This window comes from Phyllobates terribilis, unplaced genomic scaffold, assembly GCF_046119375.1.
Source record: "Phyllobates terribilis strain yellow unplaced genomic scaffold, ASM4611937v1 Scaffold_4__5_contigs__length_816908805, whole genome shotgun sequence".
NCBI lineage: Eukaryota > Metazoa > Chordata > Amphibia > Anura > Dendrobatidae > Phyllobates > Phyllobates terribilis.
Genome location: NW_027362764.1, coordinates 651,193,246 through 651,218,355, shown reverse-complemented (window position 1 = coordinate 651,218,355; position 25,110 = coordinate 651,193,246). Strand labels below are relative to the sequence as shown.

At 39.3% G+C, this 25,110-nt stretch overlaps 1 protein-coding gene across 1 annotated transcript in view; it reads right to left on the bottom strand.

Moving 5' to 3' along the window:
• The window catches only part of KCNB2 (potassium voltage-gated channel subfamily B member 2), a 401,287-nt gene that overhangs the window by 355,018 nt on the left and 21,159 nt on the right, over window positions 1–25,110 (bottom strand). Inside the window, exon 2 of the mRNA XM_073679441.1 lies at window positions 10,550–11,247. Coding sequence (XP_073535542.1) covers window positions 10,550–11,128 — 579 coding nt within the window. The 5' untranslated portion in view covers window positions 11,129–11,247. The remainder of the gene's footprint in view (window positions 1–10,549; window positions 11,248–25,110) is intronic.

The following is a 25,110-nucleotide window of genomic DNA, read 5'->3' as shown; positions in this document are numbered from 1 at the left end:
TCTGCGGTCCAGCTCACCCCAAACCATCTCGATTGGGTTCAGGACTGATGACTGTGGAGGCCAGGTCATCTGGCGTAGCACCCCATCACTCTCCTTCTTGGTCAAATAGCCCTTACACAGCCTGAAGGTGTGTTTGGGGTCATTGTCCTGTTGAAAAATAAATGATGGTCCAACTAAACGCAAACCGGATGGAATAGCATGCCGCTGCAAGATGCTGTGGTAGCCATGCTGGTTCAGTATGCCTTCACTTTTGAATAAATCCCCAACAGTGTCACTAGCAAAGCAACCCCACACCATCACACCTCCTCCTCCATGCTTCACGATGGGAACCAGGCATGTAGAGTCCATTCGTTCACCTTTTCTGCGTCGCACAAAGACACGGTGGTTGGAACCAAAGATCTCAAATTTGGACTCATCAGACCAAAGCACAGATTTCCACTGGTCTAATGTCCATTCCTTGTGTTCATTAGCCTAAACAAGTCTATTCTGCTTGTTGCCTGTCATTAGCAATGGTTTCCTAGCAGCTATTTTACCATGAAGGCCTGCTGCACAAAGTCTCCTCTTAAGAGTTGTTATAGAGATGTGTCTGCTGCTAGATCTCTGTGTGGCATTGACCTGGTCTCTAATCTGAGCTGCTGTTAACCTGCGATTTCTGAGACTGGTGACTCAGATAAACTTATCCTCAGAAGCAGAGGTGACTCTTGGCCTTCCATTCCTGGGGCGGTCCTCATGTGAGCCAGTTTCTTAGTAGCGCTTGATGGTTTTTGCAACTGCACTTGGGGACACTTTCAAAGTTTGCCCAATTTTTCGGACTGACTGACCTTCATTTCTTAAAGTAATGATGGCCACTCGTTTTTCTTTACTTTGAATTTGTATTATGGCAAGAAAAAAACAGCTAACAGTCTATTCAGTAGGACTATCAGCTGTGTATCCACCAGACTTCTGCACAACACAACTGATGGTCCCAACCCTATTTATAAGGCAAGAAATCCCACTTATTAAACCTGACAGCGCACACCTGTGAAGTGAAAACCATTTCCGGTGACTACCTCTTGAAGCTCATCAAGAGAATGCCAAGAGTGTGCAAAGCAGTCATCAAAGCAAAAGGTGTCTACTTTGAAGAACCTAGAATATAAGACATATTTTCAGTTGTTTCACACTTTTTTGTTAAGTATATAATTCCACATGTGTTAATTCACAGTTTTGATGCCTTCAGTGTGAATGTACAATTTTCAAAGTCATAAAAATACAGTCAAATCTTTAAATGAGAAGGTGTGTCCAAACTTTTGGTCTGTACTATATATATATATATATATATATATATATATATATATATTTCTCTGCCGTATCTTTGCATCATGAATTGTGGTATGTGTTAAAGGGGCCCACTGAGACTCTTTCGCCCGGGGCCCACAAAAACCTGGAGCCAGCCCTGCAGCAGGGGCATATTTATTAGATTATCTCAGCATAGGAACACTTTTTTTAATCACATCCAATTGTGGATCTTATTTTTATTTCAAGATTTAGTGAATAAAATTAACTTTTGTTCATGGTAAAACCCCTTTAAGCTCTTATTCCATGCTCATAGACTTTAATGGATTTGTTCTGTACCTTCATATTCCTTCAGCATCAATGTAAGTCATACATATTTTTCTCTGTATTTTTCCGTAGGTCGAATTCTATAGTATTGACACTTTAATATATAAGCTATTTTTTTCAAAGGAGCAAAATGTTTGCAACAGTGCCGCATGGAGCACTACATGGTGGCATAGTGCATAGTTATCCTGAGAAAAAAGCAGACTCTTTAATAAATCAAACTTTAAAAAGAATCTGTTACCAAAACAAGTCCCATTGTGTAAATCTAGGGGTAATATCTTTTTTTCCCTCTTTACTAGCTGGAGTTCATAGCTATTGCTTTTAATACATTCATTGCTTTCGATGTAAATGATCCACCTCCGTATGTCATTTGTGTAAGTAGTTCTTTTTTATTATTCCATGTTTCCACCCACAATTCTTTTCTGAATTGCAAAAGCAGAGAGCTCCGTAATTATTCCAGCCTTCTGTCATGTGATCGTGCTAAGAATTGTGGGTCACGCATTATACAAAATAATGGCCTAAGAGGGTGATTCATTTACATAGAAGACACCAATTGTCCTGGAGATCTTAGCAGAAGTCTTATTGAAGTTTCGAATGAATATAGAAAATTATTTTTTTTTCTCCTTTTCGATTTTCTGTATTGCAAGTAACCTAAAATACCCAAAGTACTGATGTCAGAGACGGCGCTATATTCTGTTATGTATTTGGAACATAACACTCTGTGGCGGTGACAGCGTACGTAAATGCTTAGTGTCTCCAGAACACTCAGACTCTCTTCCCGAGCCTGACAATAATATAAACATTTATTTACACCACTCTGGGCAAAGAACATTTCTGAAAAGCTTGCAAAAGAATATTCCCATTAGGCAAATAAAGTAGGTGCTGAAAATCAGATACAGAACGAAATTCATCAAGAAAATAAGGTTTATTTGGCATTTGGCTGACAAACTCATCAGTAATCCAACTAGTTGATAAAGTACAGGCCCAATACAGACTCAATTATTTACAACTTAGTGGACAAGTACGTCAAACGCTTTTATTCTTTTATTGACTAATGAGTTGAAGCGAGAGTATGAGATGAATAAATGATGCATTCTGCAATGTATTCCTGGACTACACTTAGAAGGACGTAGCATGAAATATGAAATACACACTCAGAGTTCAGTGTGTAATATATGCTATATTGGAGTGATGACTGCGGTTTGGCCCTCTGGCTCGGTAAGGCTCAAGTCTCTTCTGCAATAGCAATGACTATGGTAATCTCAAGCATTCAGGGCTTCTCTCAAAAAGTGCCAATGGGCATAACATTTGTCTTTGCTCTCCTCTTGACTGTGCTCAATCTTGAAAATGTGTATTGTGCATTCTCTATACTCTAGAACTTACTATCTCAGATTGTCCTCCATGACTGAAACCTTCAAATGCAACTGGAAAACCCACTCAGAAAGGCCTACATCCTTCAGTAACCCTGCTGCCACACCATTACCACCTGAGCTGCCCCCAACCGTCTGACCTACTGTCGCCTTCCCCTATACTTTGTAAATTGTAAACCGGAGAGGGTCCTCCACCTCTGTACCAGTTTGTTATGTTTATTGTACTTCCTTTCATATCTTATGTACAGTACAGACCAAAAGTTTGGACACACCTTCTCATTTAAAGATTAACTATGAATTAACACATGTGGAATTATATACTTAACAAAAAAGTGTGAAACAACTGAAAATATGTCTTATATTCTAGGTTCTTCAAAGTAGCCACCTTTTGCTTTGATGACTGCTTTGCACACTCTTGGCATTCCCTTGATGAGCTTCAAGAGGTAGTCACCGGAAATGGTTTTCACTTCACAGGTGTGCCCTGTCAGGTTTAATAAGTGGGATTTCTTGCCTTATAAATGGGGTTGGGACCATCAATTGTGTTGTGCAGAAGTCTGGTGGATACACAGCTTATAGTCCTACGGAATAGACTGTTAGAATTTGTATTATAGCAAGAAAAAAAGCAGCTAAGTAAAGAAAAACGAGTGGCCATCATTACTTTAAGAAATGAAGGTCAGTCAGTGCAAAAAATTGGGAAAACTTTGAAAGTGTCCCCAAGTGCAGTTGCAAAAACCATCAAGTGCTACAAAGAAACTGGCTCACATGAGGACCACCCCAGGAAAGGAAGACCAAGAGTCACCTCTGCTTCTGAGGATAAGTTTATCCGAGTCACCAGCCTCAGAAATCGCAGGTTAACAACAGCTCAGATTAGAGACCAGGTCAATGCCACACAGAGTTCTAGCAGCAGACACATCTCTTCAACAACTGTTAAGAGGAGACTTTGTGCAGCAGGCCTTCATGGTAAAATAGCTGCTAGGAAACCACTGCTAAGGACAGGCAACAAGCAAAAGAGACTTGTTTGGGCTAAAGAACACAAGGAATGGACATTAGACCAGTGGAAATCTGTGCTTTGGTCTGATGAGTCCAAATTTGAGATCTTTGGTTCCAACCACCGTGTCTTTGTGCGACACAGAAAAGGTGAATGGATGGACTCTACATGCCTGGTTCCCACCGTGAAGCATGGAGGAGGAGGTGTGATGGTGTGGGGGTGCTTTTCTGGTGACACTGTTGGGGATTTATTCAAAAGTGAAGGCATACTGAACCAGCATGGCTACCACAGCATCTTGCAGCGGCATGCTATTCCATCCGGTTTGCGTTTAGTTGGACCATCATTTATTTTTCAACAGGACAATTACCCCAAACACAGCTCCAGGCTGTGTAAGGGCTATTTGACCAAGAAGGAGAGTGATGGGGTGCTACGCCAGATGACCTGGCCACCACAGTCACCAGACCTGAACCCAATCGAGATGGTTTGGGGTGAGCTGGACCGCAGAGTGAAGGCAAAAGGGCCAACAAGTGCTAAGCATCTCTGGGAACTCCTTCAAGATTGTTGGAAGACCATTTCCGGTGACTACCTCTTGAAGCTCATCAATAGAATGCCAAGAGTGTGCAAAGCAGTCATCAAAGCAAAAGGTGGCTACTTTGAAGAACCTAGAATATAAGACATATTTTCAGTTGTTTCACCTTTTTTGTTAAGTATGTAATTCCACATGTGTTAATTCATAGTTTTGATGCCTTCAGTGTGAATGTACAATTTTCATAGTCATGAAAATACAGAAAAATCTTTAAATGAGAAGGTGTGTCCAAACTTTTGGTCTGTACTGTATGTAAACCCTCTTCACATGAGCAGCACCATGGAATGATTGATGTTTTAAAGGAAACCTGTCATCTGGTTCATGGTGTCCAAACCACGGGCAGCATGAAACAGAATCTAGCACTGTTATTGCAGCAATATATGTTTTAGAGTACGGCCCCACTATCAGTATTTGATCAGTATTTTATCTCAGTATTTGTAAGCCAAAACCAGGAGTGGAACAATCAGAGGAAAAGTAGAAACATGTCACCACTTCTGTATTTATCACCCACTCCTGGTTTTGGCTTACAAATACTGAAGAAAAATACTGACAATACTGACCAAATACTGATAGTGGGGCTGTAGCCTTAAAACACAGCATCTTTTCAGAGAAAACTTACTTTGAAAATCTGTCCGGGGACTATGTGGCGTGACTGACTAGTTTCAGGTCAATACGCAGCGCCTTCTCCCTGCTCCGAGTCCTTTGACTGACAAGTCTCTCCTTATGCTCTAACATAGGTAGAGACTTGACAATCTAGAGAAACTAGGCGGGGTGAAGCCGCCAAAGACTGTCCTCGGATTTATCGGCCGAGACACATAGGACTTGATTCATCAAAGCTTTTTGCCAGAAAACTGGTGTAAAATGTATTCAAAAGTTGCAAAAATATTGTGACTTTCAGGGTTTTCATGCTGGTTTGAAGCAGCTTTGCCAAAATGAGCAGAGCTTTGGAGGAGCCGGGGCAGGACAGGGCGTGGCGACAACCATCAAATTCAGCAAATGTGTTAGCGTTTCTTATGCAAGCAATGCTACTCTAGTCACAGACTGGAGTAGCATTGCTGACAAGACACAAGGAGGGGCACACCACTGAGAAGATGCGGCAAATTCATTAACTTGCATGTGCTTCTTAATGAATTTGATGCATCGCTCTCTAGCGAGCCCTTTGTTAGGACTGGCATGAGCCGTACTAGTCTTAATGATTCGACCCCATCGTGCCAGGAGATCTTTCCAAAGTATGTTTTCTCTGAAACATCTCAGAGTTTTAAAGTAAAGCATAGATGGCTGCAATAATGTGGCCAGATTATATTCGGAGCAGCATGAATCAGATGATAGGTTTCCTTTAAAATATAATAATTATGATAATAAAAACTATTTTTCTAATTCTTCAGGCCACTTCTGACTCACTCAAGACACCTGTCTATTATCATCTTGCTATAGACATACAATCAAACGTGCTGAAGAGATTTCAAGAGACTTTAGTTATTATTTTGTTTATTGATGGCTAAGTCTTAGGCCCTGTTCCCAATATATTTGGTGGGAATACATTGACTATAGAGCCTTCTCTATACAAACAACCCCCATTTTTCATTACCATTTCTGCAAATAACCTCTCATGAAATACAGCAACCGTCCATATGGACAGTTATCACCGGGCCTTCCCGGTTGCCTCAGAGTGTGTACATAGTCTGTCCATAGGGGCTGCCTGGGCAACAGAGTGTTCCCCACATGGCCACCAGATACTGGCTTTAGGTCATGTTCACATGGTCAATATTTGATCAGTATTTTACCTCAGTATTTGTAAGCCAAAATTAGGAGTGGGTGATAAATACAGAAGTGGTGACATGTTTCTATTATACTTTTCCTCTGATTGTTCCACTCCTGATTTTGGCTCACAAATACTGAGGTAAAATACTGACCAAATACCGAACGTGTGAACGTGGCTTTATACTGTATTACTGACATAGAAAGAGATGGGACCAAGCTCTCTGCGTCTGGTAGCATAACTTGTCAGCTTGCCCTTTATGAGAAGAGAACGAAGTTTTAGGGGCCATGATTCAGATTCCTGCTTATATCTTGCAGTCTGCTACAACAATTATTTTTGTAGTATTTTAATGTTTACAAGTCAGACAGTGACCAAAAGGACGCTCTATTGCCCCATCTCCAGCAATAGTCCCATTTGGACACATTTAGAGTAAATGTCGGGAGCTTTACCAGCGTACATGCTTAGCATTGGACAAAAATATGTGAATATGGCCTTATCATTGGGTTGACTCATGACACATTGTAGAACAGGGCCCGGCCATTCAAGTATATAGGCCTAAACTGTAGGACTAGGCGCAGCCACAACGATACGTGAGGAGAAATCATCCATATTAGCCATCTGGGAAACCAAAGAGGCTTTTCATTCACAGATACACGACCCCAAATCATCCATAATCTGAGGCAGACTGGCTGAGGTTACTAGGGATTTACATTATGACAAGGAATTCAAAAATTTCTGCTTGCTAAGCGGTGTAACCTTAACAAAATATTCAAAAGACTGATGTACAATGGGTTGACAATGTGCTGACAGCTGCTTGACAGCAGTCACACAATGCTGTTTTTGGTCTGTGCTAGCTGTATAGAAACCTGTACCGAAGCTCTCTGAAGTTTATATTTTATTCTACCGATTTCCTAAAAGTTCCTAAAACTTCAAGCCTCCTTGTAATGTAAGAGTTTTCTGGAGCATGGTGTCCTCTGAGCAGTGACTGCTCCGGTCATTTATAAGACGTGGCCTTTATCAAGCTCGCTGCTTAAATGTCACTACGGAAAATAGTTTTATAAAGGTAAAATATTAGTTATCATTTTCATGTCTGGAGGTGATTTCAGCATTATATTTTTGTATTTCAATCTGAAGCCATAAAAAGCAATTTGGTGCAATTTAGACTAATTTGCCTGTTAGGCAGCTTTCACATTGCGCTTTGCCCCATGTTCATTGCTCCTGTCGGGGATTAGATCCGAACCCCTCGCAAAATGGGATTTGGGCATATGCGCTGACGGGGCCATGGGCTATAATGGGGCCGACAGAGTTAACGTGCGCTCTGACATGCATCATTTTCAGGTGTATACTCCTACTGGAGGCGGACACCCTGACGTCTACTACATCTGAGTGTCCGCAACCAGTAGGCGTATACGCCCGAAAATGATGCATGTCAGAGCACACGTTAACTGTCAGCCCCATTATAGTCAATGGCCTTGTTAGCGGATCCCATTTTGCGGAGGGTTTGGACATTAGCCCCGACAGGACCATTGAGCATGAGGAAGAACGCAATGTGAAAGGGGCTTAATAGAGAGTGGAAGCTAAAATATTGTCTTACAATATATAGAATTAATACCGTTCTGGAAAACAGCAATTTTTTTCTGCTATACCCCAGTGCTTCGTGGTCACTTAACAATGGTAAAAATAAAATACACGTTGTCTTAGCAGCTTTCTAAATGAGTCCTTTGTAGGCTATTATCTTCTTTGCTTATTCCTTCATTTTAAAATTTTATATAAGGATAACATTTTGGTAAGTTGGTATATTTACCAGCATTACTTAGTCTGAGATCCTTCTAGAAACAGCATCACTTTTATCTGCAGACTAATTCTGGTATTAAAATTCAGTCCCATTCATGTGAATGGAGCTAAGCTGCACACACAGCCAATGAAGAAATGTGAAAGAAAGCAGCCATGTTTATATAGACCCATTTATTTAAGCCCCCAGTTTGCAATAATGATGGAATAGAGATATAGGAGCAATGGGCTACAATTATTAACCCTGTTTAATCTTATGTTAGGCAGTTTGAAAATGCATTACGGTGGCTCATGCTGGATGATACATTTGGAGCATCTTTACATCCTTTTGTATAATTTCATACCATGGCTTGGTTGGCTTAAATTGCACATTCATTTGAGCTAAACTTTTTGGCACGCACAATGTCATATTTTAAGCCAAGCCGATTCTCACAAACTCACACTTGTTTTCCTAAAATCCATGTCCATTATAACAAGAAGTGCCTAACCCTTCATAAATATGGAGTATGGCATGTTCTCTAGAAATGAGTGGATCGCTTCGTGCAAGCCACATAACAGCCTTATACTGAAGCTCCAGAAGAACGGACTGGGCAAAACTATATGCAGATGGGTAAGGAACTGGCTAAAAGGAAGAAAACAAAGAGTCATCGTAAATGGTACATTCTCTAAATGGGATATAGTCAGCAGTTGGGTGCTGCAAGGATCTGTGCTAGGACCGATTCTTTTTAATCTCTTTATTAATGACCTTGCGGATGGGATTGAGAGTGAAGTGTTAGTCTTTGCTGATGACACCTAACTATGTAGGATATTAAAATCTGACCTTGACATTACAATATTACAAAACGATTTGGATAAGATCTCTGAATGGGCAAACACTTGGCAGATGATGTTTAATGTAGATAAATGTAGAGTAGATCACCTAGGATGGAGTAAACCTATACATATACAATAAATGGTAGTATACTCAGGACTACAGAACAGGAGAAGAACTTTGGTATTCTGGCTACAAGTCAGCAGAGCAGCAGTACTCAATGTCAAGCAGCAGCTGCAAAAGCAAACAAGATTTTAGGATGTATAAAAAGAGAGATAAAATCCCATGATCCCAATCGCACTATTACTCCTTAATAAATCATTGGAAGGCTACATCTAGAATATGGGATCCAGTTGGGCTCCATATTTTAAAAAGATATTCAGAAATTTGAGTCAGTTTAAAGGCGGGCAACTAGATTGTTACAAGGAATGGAAGTATTGGAAGGTAGTAGTGGCAGACACTATAACAGCTTTTAAAAAAGGGCTGGATGATTTCCTCAGTACACATAACATTGTGGGATATAGATAATTTAGTGACCAAAAATGTATTATTGCTGGAGAAAGGTTGAACTTGATGGACCTAGGACTTTTTTCAACTTACGTAACTATATGTAACTATGTAACCCTATCCATGCTAGGTTTAGGTCAGTGCTCTCGGGCAATGGACATCCTCGATCCCAGGCTTGGCTTATGATTCCCCGGACTAGCGAGACGTAGCCTGCACTCTACATGCCCCACAGATGACGTCATGCCTGGCTGGCACATCAAATGCCACGCTGGTGAAGCCAGACGCTCAGGAAATTTGTGCAGCTCCTGTCCATGACCAGAGACAACTGACTTGGACCGTGGACTGGATTGCATGAAGCGATCCACTCATCTATATTATACAACAGTTTTTTGGCATTAGGTAAACAGGTATTATGAGTTTAGTGAATCAATACCAATTTGTACCATTAAACTCTAGGTTTATAAATGCAACTTTGTATTGAGGATGATCCCAATATCTAGCAATGTCATACAATGCCGTGTAGGCATATTCTTCTTTGGCTGACAGTTATTGCACTGGTTAGCTTGTGCCACATAAAATAATAGTGCTGGTAAATAAGTACAACATAATATTATTTTTCACCTGTAAGAAACAAATTTTCAGGCAGTCTTTAACATGTAACCATAACCTTAAAAAATAAGCAGTTGACATGATGAAGAACATAGTAGTTGTTTCACTCTTCCCCATACCTGATGCCCACTGTACCCATTTATCATACTTGTTCTGTAGCACTTACACTGAGAGGAGAGGGTTAAGACTTACACATACAGTATGTAATGGCGGCAGTCACATATGACTGCAGTGATAATATATGTTCAGTATGTTCATTCAAAAGTATTATAAAAAGAAGAGAACCTCTCTAATCAAAATCTGGGAAGCAGAAGATACTGTATATGATCTTAATCATTTTTTGATCTGATATATTAAAAATTATGCAGTTGTACAGATTCAGCAGATATTGTAATGTATCATTTTTGTTTTACATACCACTGCAGTAAAGCCTGTTGTACAACCATCTCCCCAAAACACCCCCATCCCCCAAGATGTTACATATTATTTCCATAGCGGTGTAATTGAATGGGGTGATCATAATGTATATTACCTTTGCAGCTACTGATGAGTTTGGCTTTTCCAGTAGGTCCCAAAGCTTTTTCCGTTTCTCGGGGCAGCAAGTATTATCAAATTCTTCTCCTTCCCTCTCTCTCAATGTCTCTGCTTCTCTTCTCAGCTCCTCATTCATTTGTTCTTTCTTCTGATGATATCTTGCCTGGCAGCAAGACTCCAAATATATTTCATCAATTCCCCAGTAGTCCAGCTCCTGGCCAAACGACAATGCACACATCTCCTCCATCATATGCAGCTTCCCTGTCCTATAGAAATTTAATATAGAAGTAAAAGCTCCTGGGTGACGGTCAAAAAAATACTCATTCTCATTTAGATTGTAGTCATCGCATACTTCCAGTAGACTCTCATGAGTGTTGCAGTCTCTTAGCTTTCCTAGTCTAGTCCTTGGTAGACGGTCTAAAGTCCTCCATAAGACCTCGTGGTTTAAGCCTCCTACATTTATTTTCACCCTCCGAGAGCATGCTTTGCTTCGAATTATCTCCACTGGCTCTGGTGGAAGAGAAAGAGTGGACCTTGAGGACTTTCTGTTGAGCCCTGGTGGAGCCTTTTCTGCCATATTGTGTAACACACAGGGCTTAGTCGAGCTTCTTGGAGTAGGTAGTCATGGGAAATGCAGAAGAGATTTCACAAAACTTAGGCTGGTTACCGATAATATAGAGAGACCCACAATTCAAGCTGCAATATACAGAAAGACAGATTAATGACAATTCTACGAAAATAAGACGACCACACACATAGTTTCTAAATCAAAATTTTGCACAAAATGTGCGATGGCAAATGTTCAGAGGAATATGGGCTGTAGGGAAGGGTAAGATACGACCAATATTAGATCTGTCTATCAGAAGACAGCTAAAATGCTGAAGAGTGCCACAGAGAACAAATATTAGCAGATGTAGTAAGCAGCCTTCCAGCCCCCAGATGGGCCCTACAGGATGATGTTTGATGGGCTCAATTGTTCATTTGCTTCATTGGTAAAATACAGTAAAGTAAAAGAAAGACACAAGCATTTGTTATTATTGCCCTGTCAACCCAGCATCACCACTCCAGAGCTCCTGGCTGGTCTCTGCCATCTATCCATCTGACCACTGCAGCCAATCACTGGCTTCAGGATGTACAACACATAATCACTAAGGCTTGAGATCACTGAGACCAGTGATTGGCTGCAGGGTCTTCTGGGTAGATGCCATATGGCTACTGCAGAGAAGTAAACAGAAGCCAAGAGGGAGCATGAAAGCAGCAGCGCTGAAGTGACAGGTGATTTGGTTGTTTTGTTATTTTCTGCTATTTCCTGCCGTTAGCTAAAAAACCCTTTAAGCTCAGACTCAAACATCTGTGAAACAGTAACATTTTAGCTTCATTTTACTGCCACAACTGTTAAACTTGCACAGTTCTTCCGAATTAAACTTAAAGGAGTTTTCCCACAAACAAAAGTTGATTTTAATCAATAGATCTTGGAATATATAGATTTTGGGATAATAATAATTCCCACAATTGGATGTGTTTAAATAAAATGTTCCTGTGCTGAGATAATCTTATAAATGTGCCCCTGCTGTGTACTGTGTAATGGCTGTGTCTGACCGTACAGGAACATGGTCTGATCATACCACATCTCCTGGGCAGGGGGGAAGCAAAGAGAGTATACAGACAGGACAGCAAGGTTGATTCTGTCTTTGAAGTAAACATTGTTTAAAAACAGACAGGGAAATGTTTTACCTCACAAAAAGAATCCGCTGTGATCCTGTGCTGTAATGTCTGTATACTCTTTTCCTTCCTCCCCTGCCCAGGAGATGTGGTATGATCAGACCATGTCCCTGCACAGTCACACACAGCCATTACACAGTACACAGCAGGGGCACATTTATAAGATTATCTCAGCACAGGAACATTTTATTTAAACACATCCAATTGTGGAAGTTATTATTATCCCAAAATCTATAGATTAAAATCAACTTTTGTTTGTGGGAAAACCCCTTTATGGCTCTATGGTGATTCAAGTTTGGTTCACTGAAAGGTCCTTTCAATCAACTTTGGGTCAGTGGGTCACTTCAGGGTCCAGGTTTTGTGACTATAATGCAAACACTAAAGTGCTTGACTAAATCTTAGGCATTAGTCTTGCTGGCGGATATATGTTTTGGCATTTTTGTAAATTTACTGTCAGGACTGGGTATTACATCATGCCATGGGTTTAGGGTTTTGACATGTTTTTGCAGAGCAGTAATGGCTGACCTTTCCATCTCATCATTACCGAGACTTGTGAATGTGGTTCTTTAGGTGGCACTTTAGGGGATATACAATTACTTTCTATAGTTTACATTTATTACAGAATCTTAAAGTGCTGCTAAATTTGATAAATTGTCTAATGCAAGATACAACAAATGGCTACTCACAAAATATCCCCCCCAAAAAATAATACATCAAGCCTAGTAGAATTATCATCCATAATAGTTACAAGTCTGAGTGGTGCCGTTGGCTATATCACTGACCTACACTACAGGCAGATATGGTAAAATTAGCTTTTCTAGGATCTGGTGAAGTTTGGTAACAGTTTTTACATTTTCAGCACATTTACATTTCCACAATGAGGTTTTTTTTACGCTGCGTATTTTCGAAAAAATGCAAGTAACCGATTGTACTTAATGGGTGCAGAAATGATGCAGAAAATCTGCAACATCAAAAACTCACCAAAAGCTCGTGGGAACGTACAGCAGCCTTAGACAAATATACTGCACCACCTGTTCTTGCTTTCACTGGTTTAAAGAGAAGGAATAACAGACCAGATATGTTTGGAAAAAATAACCTGGGGGATATTAAAATGTTTGTTCACCTTAAGTGAACCTACTAGAAAGTAATATTACTTTTGAGTAAGTTCCCTCAGCAGTATATCGTTAATAACATGGTGGTGATTTCACACATGGTGGTGATTTCACATGCTCCACCAGTGCACTGCGGATCTATTAGTAGATTACTGGTTGCTGTTTATGGCAGATTCTCTAATTGTATTAGGGAAATTCTATTCTGGAAACCATTTTTATAATATGAACTATAACCTGAATTAAAAAGCTGACTGCATATCTCCTACTGATTGTGTGCTAAAGTCACTTACAACCAAGTTGATGCCATTTCTGTCTTAAGGTAGAATGATGCCTCCCTCCCTACCCAAGCCTTCCTCAAAATATCTAATGTAGTCCATGCAAATGTAACTAATGAACCATTATAGGGAACCTGTTAGGAGTTTGTTTGCTATATAATCTGAGAGCAGAATGTTGTAGGAGCAGAGACCCTTATTCCAGTGATGTGTCACTTATTGGACTGCTTGCTGTAGTTTTGATAAAATCACAGTTTTATCTACTGCAGATCTACATTTCTCTGAATGCTGAGCTCTGTATAACCACGCCAACACCACTGATTGGCTGCTTTCTGTGTACACTGTGCATAGGCAGAAGTCTGCCAATCAGTGGAGGGGGCCGGGTCACATAGAGAAGGAGGACTACATGGCACGGACAACTAGTCCTCTAGTGTAAGTTACTATTGATAAAACAGTGATTTTAGCAAAACCAAAACTACACTAAGCAGCCCAGTAAGTGATATATCGCTGGATTCAGGGTCGCTGTCTCTACATTATACCGCTTTCAGAACAGGAAGCAAAACCTTGTGACAGATTCCCTTTAATGGATATCCAAACGTTTAGGGTATTTTTGTACTTAAATGCATGTATTTTTTCTTAAAAAAAGAAGTTTTTTTGGAATAGGGTTTTGTTACCATTTAGCCTATTTATGTATCACTGCACATAGCAAACTGGAGAATACATTACTAGTGAATCAGTCATCGTGCCCCTCTAATGGCAGGGTCTCTAGCCCTTATCTCAATCTTTTTCAAACATTATTCCTCTGAGCTGATTTATGACCGCATCAAAGTTCAGGTTATAACTAAACTTAAAGGATTTTTGGTAGAAAAATGTATGACTTCTATGATTGTTACTTTGCTGTCAATACTTTTCTAAAAGTTGGACAGCTTTGGGCCCCCCAAGGTGTTCTCTGCCGATAGTACATAAGTCATAATTATCAAAACAAAAATGTTTTTCCATGCAACTAATTAGATTATCACTTATACAGGATTTTATAAAATCTATTAGAAAAATATAAGCAGAAAAGCTTCAGGTTCCCACAAGCACTAACACCCTTGTTTGCATGTGATTTCTGATATGACACCCAGGATTTTTCAGTGATAATTATAAAAGGTATTGAAGTCACGATGAGTTATGATGATATAAGTGCACCGGCTGGAGGCCAAACACTCTGCCTTTCTGCAGGTCCCTGATTTCTAATTTCCATTACAAAACACACAGGACACGTTCTCCTAATGGATACTGAAGTGATATCAGCAACATTTAAGCATCGTAAAGTAATAATTACAATGCATTAATACAAACAATAAAAGAACGGTCCAACAGAGCAAAAAGGGCCTGAACGCTAATTATTTACTTTCCAGCTTTTCCTGTGCTTCCCAATAAAAGTCTAATAATAACAATAACAGAAATGATTATGGTTTGGCCTCATTTATGAAAACTAGTGCAATAAAAGAAGTTTTACATTTCAACCAAGACCTGTCCAGTTACATGTTTAGAGTCATATAAGGCTTCCTGTATACAAGGGACGAACCTAAACCTTTACCTAGCTTGTTATGGACCTCCTAGCCTGGTATCTGCTCAGGTGTCCAGTCTAAAGGAAAAAAAAGTTTAGATCCCATATTTTGGTTTTTATAGCCAATTCTTTGTTTTTATGTCGGTTTCGGTTCTTGTAAAGTATTCAGGAACTATATTTGCCTGAACTCTGTTGGACCTTAGAAAAAACATTCTGTTCTCTTAAATAGCATGGGAACTAAGGTTCATAGATGCTCCGTGTTTTTTCTGTAATGACCCTCAGAAAGGCCATCTGCACATCATAAATAAAGTAAGCTATCAAAACATGCAATATTCTCAGCGTTCTAGTATGACGTGTGCCGGGCTATTAATAGGCTTAATAGTATTACCAGGCTTATAGGGATTGTTTCAAGTTCTGATCTTCAGGAGCGCACTGCTCCCCTGGCTTCTTGCTTTCCAGGGGACAGTGCGCTCCTGAAGATTTATGGCCAAACTGTGCACTCTACGATGCTACTAGAGGAGGCAGCTTGGATCACAGGGGCACTGAAGCTGACCGGATCCCGACAGCTTCAGAGCGATGCTTCTAAGCTCTATACCAAACAGCCAGCAAGCGTGCTCTCCTTGCTAAGGAAACCGGCCATTTCTGAGGTGGCTGGAAACCTTGGTAACGAGAATTACACAATAGATTGAAATATTGCTAGAAGTTGATATTTGATATTTTTGTAGTAACGTCCACATTAGACCAGCTACAAACACCAATGAACAATAACGCAAGTAATGAAACCTAATAAAAAGGCCAATTATCATTTTTGCGCTTTCCTATCCTTCTTCCATGAGTCATAGCTTCATTATTTTTCCGTAATATCCATATGAATGCTTGTTTTTTTGCGGGACGAATTGCAGTTTTCCATGACATTATTCATTTCATACAATTATTAATTTAATAATTAAAAATAAAATTATTAATTTCATAAAATGTGCTGAAAATGTAAAAAAAAATCCAAGTGCTGTGAAATGGTGGAAAAAACCCACAATTCATTGGATTGTGTTTTTACAATGTTTAGTGCACGGCTAAATGACCCGATTCTTCAGGTCAGTACGGTTACAGCATTACCAAACTTGTATTTTATATACTTTAGTGGTTAAAAAATTCAGAACTTTGAAAAATAAAATTGGTTTGGCCATTTTCTGAGTCCCATTCTATTTACTGGGACTCAGAAAATGATGAAGCTGTGTAAGGCCATAGATTTTGCATGGTGTTCTGTAGTTTTCATTGATATGTATTTGAGGTGCATACAATGTTTTGATAGCTTTTAATTTCATTTTTGAGGAAGGTGCCATGACTAAAAAAAAATTCTGGTGTTTAATTTTTTTTTTGTTTTATGCAGGTTACCATCGGTTTAAAAAAGTTATACTTTGATATATTATACTTCTGTGGGATGTGGATATGCCAAATATGTTTTCTTTTAAAAAAAATTTACATTTCTTTATTTTTCTATTGGGAAAAGAAGGATGATTTTCTGACTGGGCTTCATAAGACCTCAAAGAACTTGGCAATGTCAGGCTTTACTAGGCCCCCTGATGTACCATACATGTCCTGTTATTGTGTTGTGAGGTAAGGGGGAAGATGATCACACCACTTAAATACTGTTGTTACAGATTGACCAGGAATTTAATGTTTTTAAAAGCAGTGATCAGAGCAAGTTCCAGTCGCTCCTGTTAGCAGTAGGTTTCTGACTGTATAACACAGCCGGCACCTGAGCCCGCTCCATACACCTGCACCTGATAACTTTATGTAGAACAGATTCAGGAAAGTTTGAAGGACTCTTCTCAGCTCTCTTAACATGTATGTTTTGGTATATATTTTTTTCCCCTAGTATCTTTTAACACCTTCTTCTTGTTTGACTGTGTTGTGCTATTCCTTTTTTAGTCCTACTACATGAATAAATTAACCAGTGAGTGTTACCAATTTGCGGTGCGTCCCTACACACTCTTACAGTCTCCAATCAGTGCTGTCTCTGTAGGGTCACTCTCTTTTAGCAAGAGGAATAGTAACAGCTAATTGTCAATTCATTTAATAATTTCATGGAAGAATAAGAGAGGAATGGCACAAATGTAAGAAAAGATGCTCCACAATTTATTTATTTTACTCACTTATATAGCGCCATTAATTCCACAGCACTTTACAGACATCATCATCGCTTTCCCTATTGAGGCTCACAGTCTAAATTCCCTATCAGTATGTCTTTGGAATGTGGGAGGAAACCGGAGAACCCGGAGGAAACCCACCAAACACGGGGAGAGCATACAAGCTCCTTGCAGATGTTGTCCTTGGTGGGATTTGAAACCAGGACCCCAGCACTGTAAGGCTGCAATGCTAACCACAGAGCCACCATAAGGCCCCAGAATTGTTATTTTATGGAGAGCAGAAGTATTTCCCAAAATAGACACGTCAGAAGTGGTAACAGATCCTCTAAGGTGCAAAATAAGATGTATCAAAAGGCTCCTGAGATGTTAGTTAGGTACTGGATGCAGGCTTGGACTGGCCCACAGGAGAACAGGAGAATTCTCCGGTGGGCCCCTGTGCAAGAATGGATCGCCACCCTCTTATATGAGCAGTACTTGGCACAATGTACTTGAATCACTTTGCACGAAGGTGGCATCTCATTCACCTAACAATCTACCAAGTTCATTGCTATATAAATTTGTGATTGAGGCTAATGTCACATTTGCATGTAGCTGAAAAGTGGGGCCCTGAAGTTGGATACTTTTGAGCCATTGTCACGCCAGTCCAACACTGACTGGATGGATATATACTGTATATACTGCCATTGTGCCTGACAAGAACAACATAAATGTGATGGAACAACATACTAATTCCAGCAAGAGCCAGAAAGTGTCCTGGGTATGTAGCCTTCTAATTAGGAGGCACTCCCTCATGCCAAATTTCTGTACATGACTTTTAATGTTCAATTCCCGCTGTAATGTTGGAATTGGTCTCCTGGCCATAACCTATCATCAACTTTATGTCATCAACAAGATCTACTACATCCTGAGACAATACCCAGCAGTTTGCTTAGTCATTTCATTAATCGCTCTCTGGCACCACTGTCTTAATTATATATATATACGCTTTATAATTAAGTTTTGTCAGCTCTTCTATTTGCTGGTATTAATCATTGTGATTGCCCTTTAGGACAGTTTTTCTGATGGAAACTGACTCCTACTGTTTCTGCGCCCTTCTATGTCCTATATTGCTTGCCTGATTGATCAGCTGTGTATAGTCATTCTCTTATGCTCTTAATAAAAAAATGTAAGTTTTATTTTCCCCTCTCCACAGGATAGGTGATAGTAAATGTATTTTCGCAAATGGTCTGACTAATGGGACCCCCACTGACTACGAGATCTGATCTATTTTATGAGTCTGTGGGAATGGTAGTGTGCACACTATTAACATACTGGAAGTGTGGTCATGATTGTGCATTACTGCTTCACTCACATGGTTGTCACTGGACCACTACTTTTTTGATCAGAGCAAGGCTCAGAGGTCGGACCCCCATTGACCAAACAAATCATTATCTATCCTCTTGATAGGTGCTAAATGTTGTTGATTGGATAATCCCTATACAAGGAAACTTCTGTTATTTCTAATATGATCCATTCTTGCCAACCATCCCAGAAACTCGTGATTTAAAGGCAGTCCGTCACCCTAAGCTTACATATAAAACCAAGAATATTGTCTCATGAGGGATATAGCTCCTATAAAAACCATACCTTTAAAATTGTCTTCTTAGTTATCCAAAAATTGGTGTGGGGTCTGGAATGGCCAAGTAACACTGGTACACCTGGAAGTATGGCAGAGAGGAGAAAGATCTGTGTGCACCAATCCGAACCTCACACAGTGTGCACATGAATAAGGATTCTCTGCAGACAGTGCTGGCTCATTGCAAGTAAGTGCTGTCAATCAACGGAGAGGGAGGCAGCATTATACAAATTGTCATGTCCCACGACTTGGGAGTCATACAGTATTTTATTGTATTGTAGTGTTGCTGTTCCATTGCTATGCAATAATGTTTGCCTTTTAGAAGTTTGTCCTACCTCTTTCCCTGTCTGCCTCCTTAGTTCTGATGTCAGTAACCCCTCCCTTCATCTTCATTCTGTATGTCAGCCATTTTATGAAGCTCATATCTTTGCATTTTTGGTTCAGAATAGTCTTTTTACCTACAGTAATTGTACATAACTACAAGAATTCAGATTGAAAATAAGCCTTCTTCTGGAATCTTCACATGTGCCTCTGTAGTCACGTCAACCTATCTGATGAAGTCTCTTCGTGTGACTACTGGTACGTAGAGACAGCCAAGAAAGTCTCTAAAGCGCCCTACACTGGCAGACTGCTTTTGGTGTCAGAATACAAATAACAATGAAGGATCGGTCATCAGGCTCTCGGCCACACCAAGTGTGCACCAAGCACTCTACTTATAATATTGAATAAAGTGAATTTCCTGGATAATGAAGGAGACAAGTGTAAATGTAAAGGTACAAATTTTTAGGGGCTATATCCCTCACAGGGCAAAATACTTAATTTAATATTTAAGTTTGGGGTGACAGACTTCCTTTAAGGGAAGACCTCCAAGACTTCCAGAAGAGTCAGCTAATTCCTGTGGCCCCCATTGAAACTAACAGAACCCTCCCTCAAATTATTTATTCCTGGAAGTTTCTTCATTATTTGACTTGGGAAACAAGGCAGAGAGAGGATTTGTAATGGGAGTGGAGAGGTGGGGGAATGGGTGTGGAGGGGCCTTGGCTTCAGAAAAGGGGAGTGAATATGGCCAAAATGAAAGCATTTTTTAAAGTGTTCATTGGGCATCTAATTTTAGTTGTTAATATGAGCTTTCTGGCTATCAGAAATATAAGTTTGCATACAACTATAGATTTAGGTTTGGCAAAGAGACGGAAATCCTTTTAATGGGCCCCTATTATATCACCATGTCCATAGAGGATATATTACAAGGGGTTGTTTGAAGCAGAACCATTCTTTATAGTATTTTGTGTATTTGTGTCATAAATAAAATCTACATATCTATAGTCATAGTATATAACATCAAAGAATAGATATTTCTCATGGATCATATATTTTTTTGTGGGCAGCAAAGGTGCAGTATATATGACAATAAAATGTATAGCTCCTGGATTTGCCGTGCTATTCTCAGTGAACTTGCTAGGTTGTGTAGTAATGAATAATGAATCATTTACAAAGTGACAGCCGCCATTATATTTAAGAGACAGGTACAATTTCACTGCCTTATTATTTACTCTGTAAATCACCTATTGTTAATTTATTGTTGCTTGTCCTCAGTTTACCCCTGTATTATTACATCTGGGAAAGTTTATAGATGGTTGAACAACTTTTTAGAAAAAAAAAAGTATCACAATAATGTGTAAAAAGCAAGAAATATCTTTGAACACTATTTTATTTTCAAGCACTAATTATATTATATTATTAATTAATTTGATTACACCCTGGAATAACCAGGTTTTGTTTAAGGACAGCGTCATGGCTGCCGACAATACAGATATACTGTATATTGTAAATGAAAAAAATAAATATTAATAAATCAATGTATAGCTAATGTTTATATATGGCCATATACAGTAGAACAAGAAAAGTATAGAAGGCATCAAATGCAATGCAAATAAATAGCCAGCGCTATAGATACAAACTAGGGCAGGTGCAGACGACCGTATTATCGATCTGACAAAACATCAGATCGCCCTCAGACCAATATTATTCTATGGGGCTGTGCACATGTCCGATTTTTTTCCACAGATGGAGTCTGTCCAAGGAAATAAAAAAATCACAGCATGCTCGATTTGCATCCAATATCAGGATCACACTCGGCCATGCAAGTCAGTGGTTCCATGGAAACCGTTAGACTGCAAGCGGATAACATCTGAGTGCTGCCCAACTGACACAATGGAGAAGATGGAGACATTTTTTTTCCATCTTCTTCTCATCTGAGAAAATCAGAACATACTATGATGACACTGTTAGCATAATCGGCCCTATTCTCTCAGATGAGAGGAAATTCAGTGGTGTGACTCTAGCCTTAAGGGTGTAGCGTTGTCCCAGCAGAAGGATACTTTGTGATCAGCTTATGGTCAAGGAATCGACTAACAAAGCGGAAAACACCTTTTTACCCCTAAAATAAAGCATATAATGGATGTTTCGCTGTTACCCATTTATACAGCTATACATAAAATGCCCAGTCTCAGTGGAGATTAATAATGTAATGTCTAGGTCTACAGCACACATACACATTGGGGTGATTGCAAGTACTGACCAATTACATTTTCGTTTATTTTCAAACCATCTTCCGGGCTGGTATCTGTTTATATCAGTTCTGATAAATAATGAAATATCATCATCTAGGAACATTTTAATAAATGGACATTATTTGTAGTTTGAGAAAAATCTCGAATATTCCAAAAATATTGCAGGCAACTTGCAATTTGCCAATTAGTTTTACAAATGCTTTGAACTCTACTGACATAAGCACGACTCCACCATGAAACTAAAGTGCATTATTTCTAACTAATACCTTTTTATATGAATTCACTAAACATATATTCCCCGACTCATCAAGACCGGTGTTTTTCACATCACTCTTGAGGGGGTATGCTGGAGTCAGAGGTACCTGATTTATTAAGAGTTGTGCGCATCCATTTTCCTTGCCACAAATCTTACTCCAGTCAGGGACTGAAATAAGATCTGTGGCGTAAGGTTCACTACAGCTTGTCATGAATAAGACCATTTTGGTGGAGTTGGCTGAAACTAACGTAATAACACCAAACATTGCAAAAGGTGTAAGGGGCACCACGGCTCGTTATGTATTACATGAGCGGACGTCGCCATGCCCCCTGCCGCCCCCATCCCAGCTCTTCCCATTTTGGTGGAGCTGGCATTAAAGCACCAAAAGTCACTAAATCTTTGCATAATCTCACTTTGTAAAAAAAAAATGTGACATTTCAGAGTGTTTATGCCAGAAATTATTTTAAAACACTTTGAAAAGTTACAAAATTTTTACTCTACGTGAGGTAGAGCAAAAATGTTGCGACTTTATGCATTTTCACGCTAGTCTCAGCCAGCTACACAAAAAAGGGTGGTGCTGGGACAGGGCGGGGGCGGGGTAGAGGTGTGATGGGGAGTGCTGACACCCGCTCGTCTAATCCATACCTTACGCTAAAAATCTTACTCTAGTCAAAGACTGGAGTAAGATTTGTGGCAAGGTGCACAGAGGCGCACGCCACTTTTCAGACATGCCTGAGTATATGTGCCTTTTAACCCTAGAACGCATACCTGGGGCCTCGCAGGCCCGCCCTGTTAATTGTTTTCTATTTTCTGCAAGATTACTTTAGTTAGAATTTTGAAACTCTAGGTATTCCTCAGGTATACAGTTGTTTGTCATTTTTGTTTGAGTTATTCCATGTTATTTGCACACGGGCCTAAAAGGCCCCAGATATGTGAAAGTGTAGATTTTTATGGTCATGCGTTCTAGGGTTAATAAATCAGGCGCTTCTCACAGGTTTATGCTTATACTAGGGATCCAGTCTCTCTGCCCTTATCCATATGTACGTCACTTGACAAATGGTAAGGTTTTTAATATTAGAGTTAGGACTGTCCCATAAGGGTTGCCTTGACGTGGCGAGATAGCTTTTACATTATTTTGATCAAAATTATGTTTACTAAATACCCTTTATTATTTATTATTATTTTTGCACTGTGCGATTTATCCATTTACTTTCAGTTATTTGGGTATTTTGCTTGTTTTTGGTTTTTCTCTGTCTAGTGGCCTTGTGTGAACATGCATTTACAATTTGCATGTACATCAATTTACGTTTCAGTTCAGACTTCCAGTTTTTTCTTTGAAGTTCAGTGTGCTTTGGTGCATAGAAAACGGTGTGGCCGCCCTTTGTCTGAACTGAAAGGTTCATTCTGCCTCAGGTTTATGCTTATACTAGGGATCCAGTCTCTCTGCCCTTATCCATATGTACATCACTTGACAAATGGTAAGGTTTTTAATATTAGAGTTAGGACTGTCCCATAAGGGTTGCCTTGACGTGGCGGGATAGCTTTTACATTATTTTGATCAAAATTCTGTTTACTAAATACCCTTTATTATTTATTATTATTTCACTTTACTTTCAGTTATTTGGGTATTTTGCTTGTTTTTGGTTTTTCTCTGTCTAGTGGCCTTGTGTGAATATGCATTTACAATTTGCATGTACATCAATTTACGTTTCAGTTCAGACTTCCAGTTTTTTGCTTCTCACAACATGCCTGGTTATTATTATTGGTGTGAATAATGCTGATCTTGATGAATTGGGGCCTTTGTTGAATCCAGACCATAGTCAATAAAATGTTATATTGCTGACTGTAAAAATTCTGCTTTCACTATGCTTGCTTGTAAAGGGAAATCCTTAAATACCAGTAAAATGGCCCATAATGTAAGCATGGTATAAATCCATAGATTCAATATAAATTCAAAAAGATCATCAATATATCAGTGTACAGCTAATGCTTACAAGAAGCTTTATACTACACAGCCAGAAAAACTATTACTACTTATTACTGCTACAGATATCTTTATAAACCACTTATTAGACAGTATAATATGAATCAATATTCACCTACTGGTATTCATAACACCCACATAGCATGATGTAGAACAAAATGTCAACAACACTCATAGGTTTAGCTATGAGATGAGGAGGCACCACAGCTGTTTAGTGAGCTGAAGGAATCAACATACATTGCAATGTAAAAGCACAAAAGCTGTAGTAAATCATAGTCTTGTTGCCCTCACCACCAAAAAGCTAAAACTCCTTCCCGTGCACATAACAGTTTAAAAGGTCTAAGAATAGTCCCAATTCTCATTATCTGTAACTTGTCACCCACTCTTTTTAAATGGGTTGTTCTTTTCCATCACAATTCTGCCAGCACTATAGGTGCTGGAACTTATTTCTCCTTACTTCCCAACATGCATTACATCTGTCATTGTCCAATGGCTTGCCTGGCCTGAACAAAAATAGTTATGTTTGATAAGTGAATAGAGAGAAGTACAGGAGCAAAGAAACAAAGACCCACCCATACTTTCTATAATATGTCTTCGAGACTCCATTTTTAGAAATGGATCACACTTGATGACAAGCAGTGCACAGCACGTTATGCAAAAGGAAGACATATAAGAGCTGGCACTTTGGAGTGATTTTTTTAGAGGTGGGACAATATCATTTTTAATTAAAGTCATTTGATGATTGCTTATTTATCACATTATACAACACATGGGATCAAGTTGCCTGAAAAGTCGGGGACCATTTAATTAATCAAATTATTGAGATTCAATCATTGCAGATATAAAGTGTATTAGGTCATAACTGTGGTTGATGGAAGGAAAGGACAGGAGTAAAACACACAAGTGTGACAATGAGAACCACATTATACATGACTTTCCCATTTCTGCAGCTCTTGGTGGTTGTTTAGTTGTGATGATGAATCTGATACGTTCCTAGTCAATGCTGAAGTGGAGCTTGGTGACCAAAGCATCTACGTCAGTCTTCTCTGTGCTACATATTTTCATTTTAAAGATTAATGCATCAGTTCTATAAATATGTTGCATTACATGCTGTCACCCACCATGGCATTTTTAATGGCAAGAAAAATAATTGCTATTGTTGGTAGTTTCACAGGAAATCCATTAAAAAATACAGCATAGAGCTTTCTTCCATTCTACTAATACCACTTAAAGAATAACCGTCACTTTAATTGTTTTTTTTTCCCATAAATCAATAGAACACGCAAAAATAGTAAACTGTAATATATCTTGTTAGAGAAATCTCAT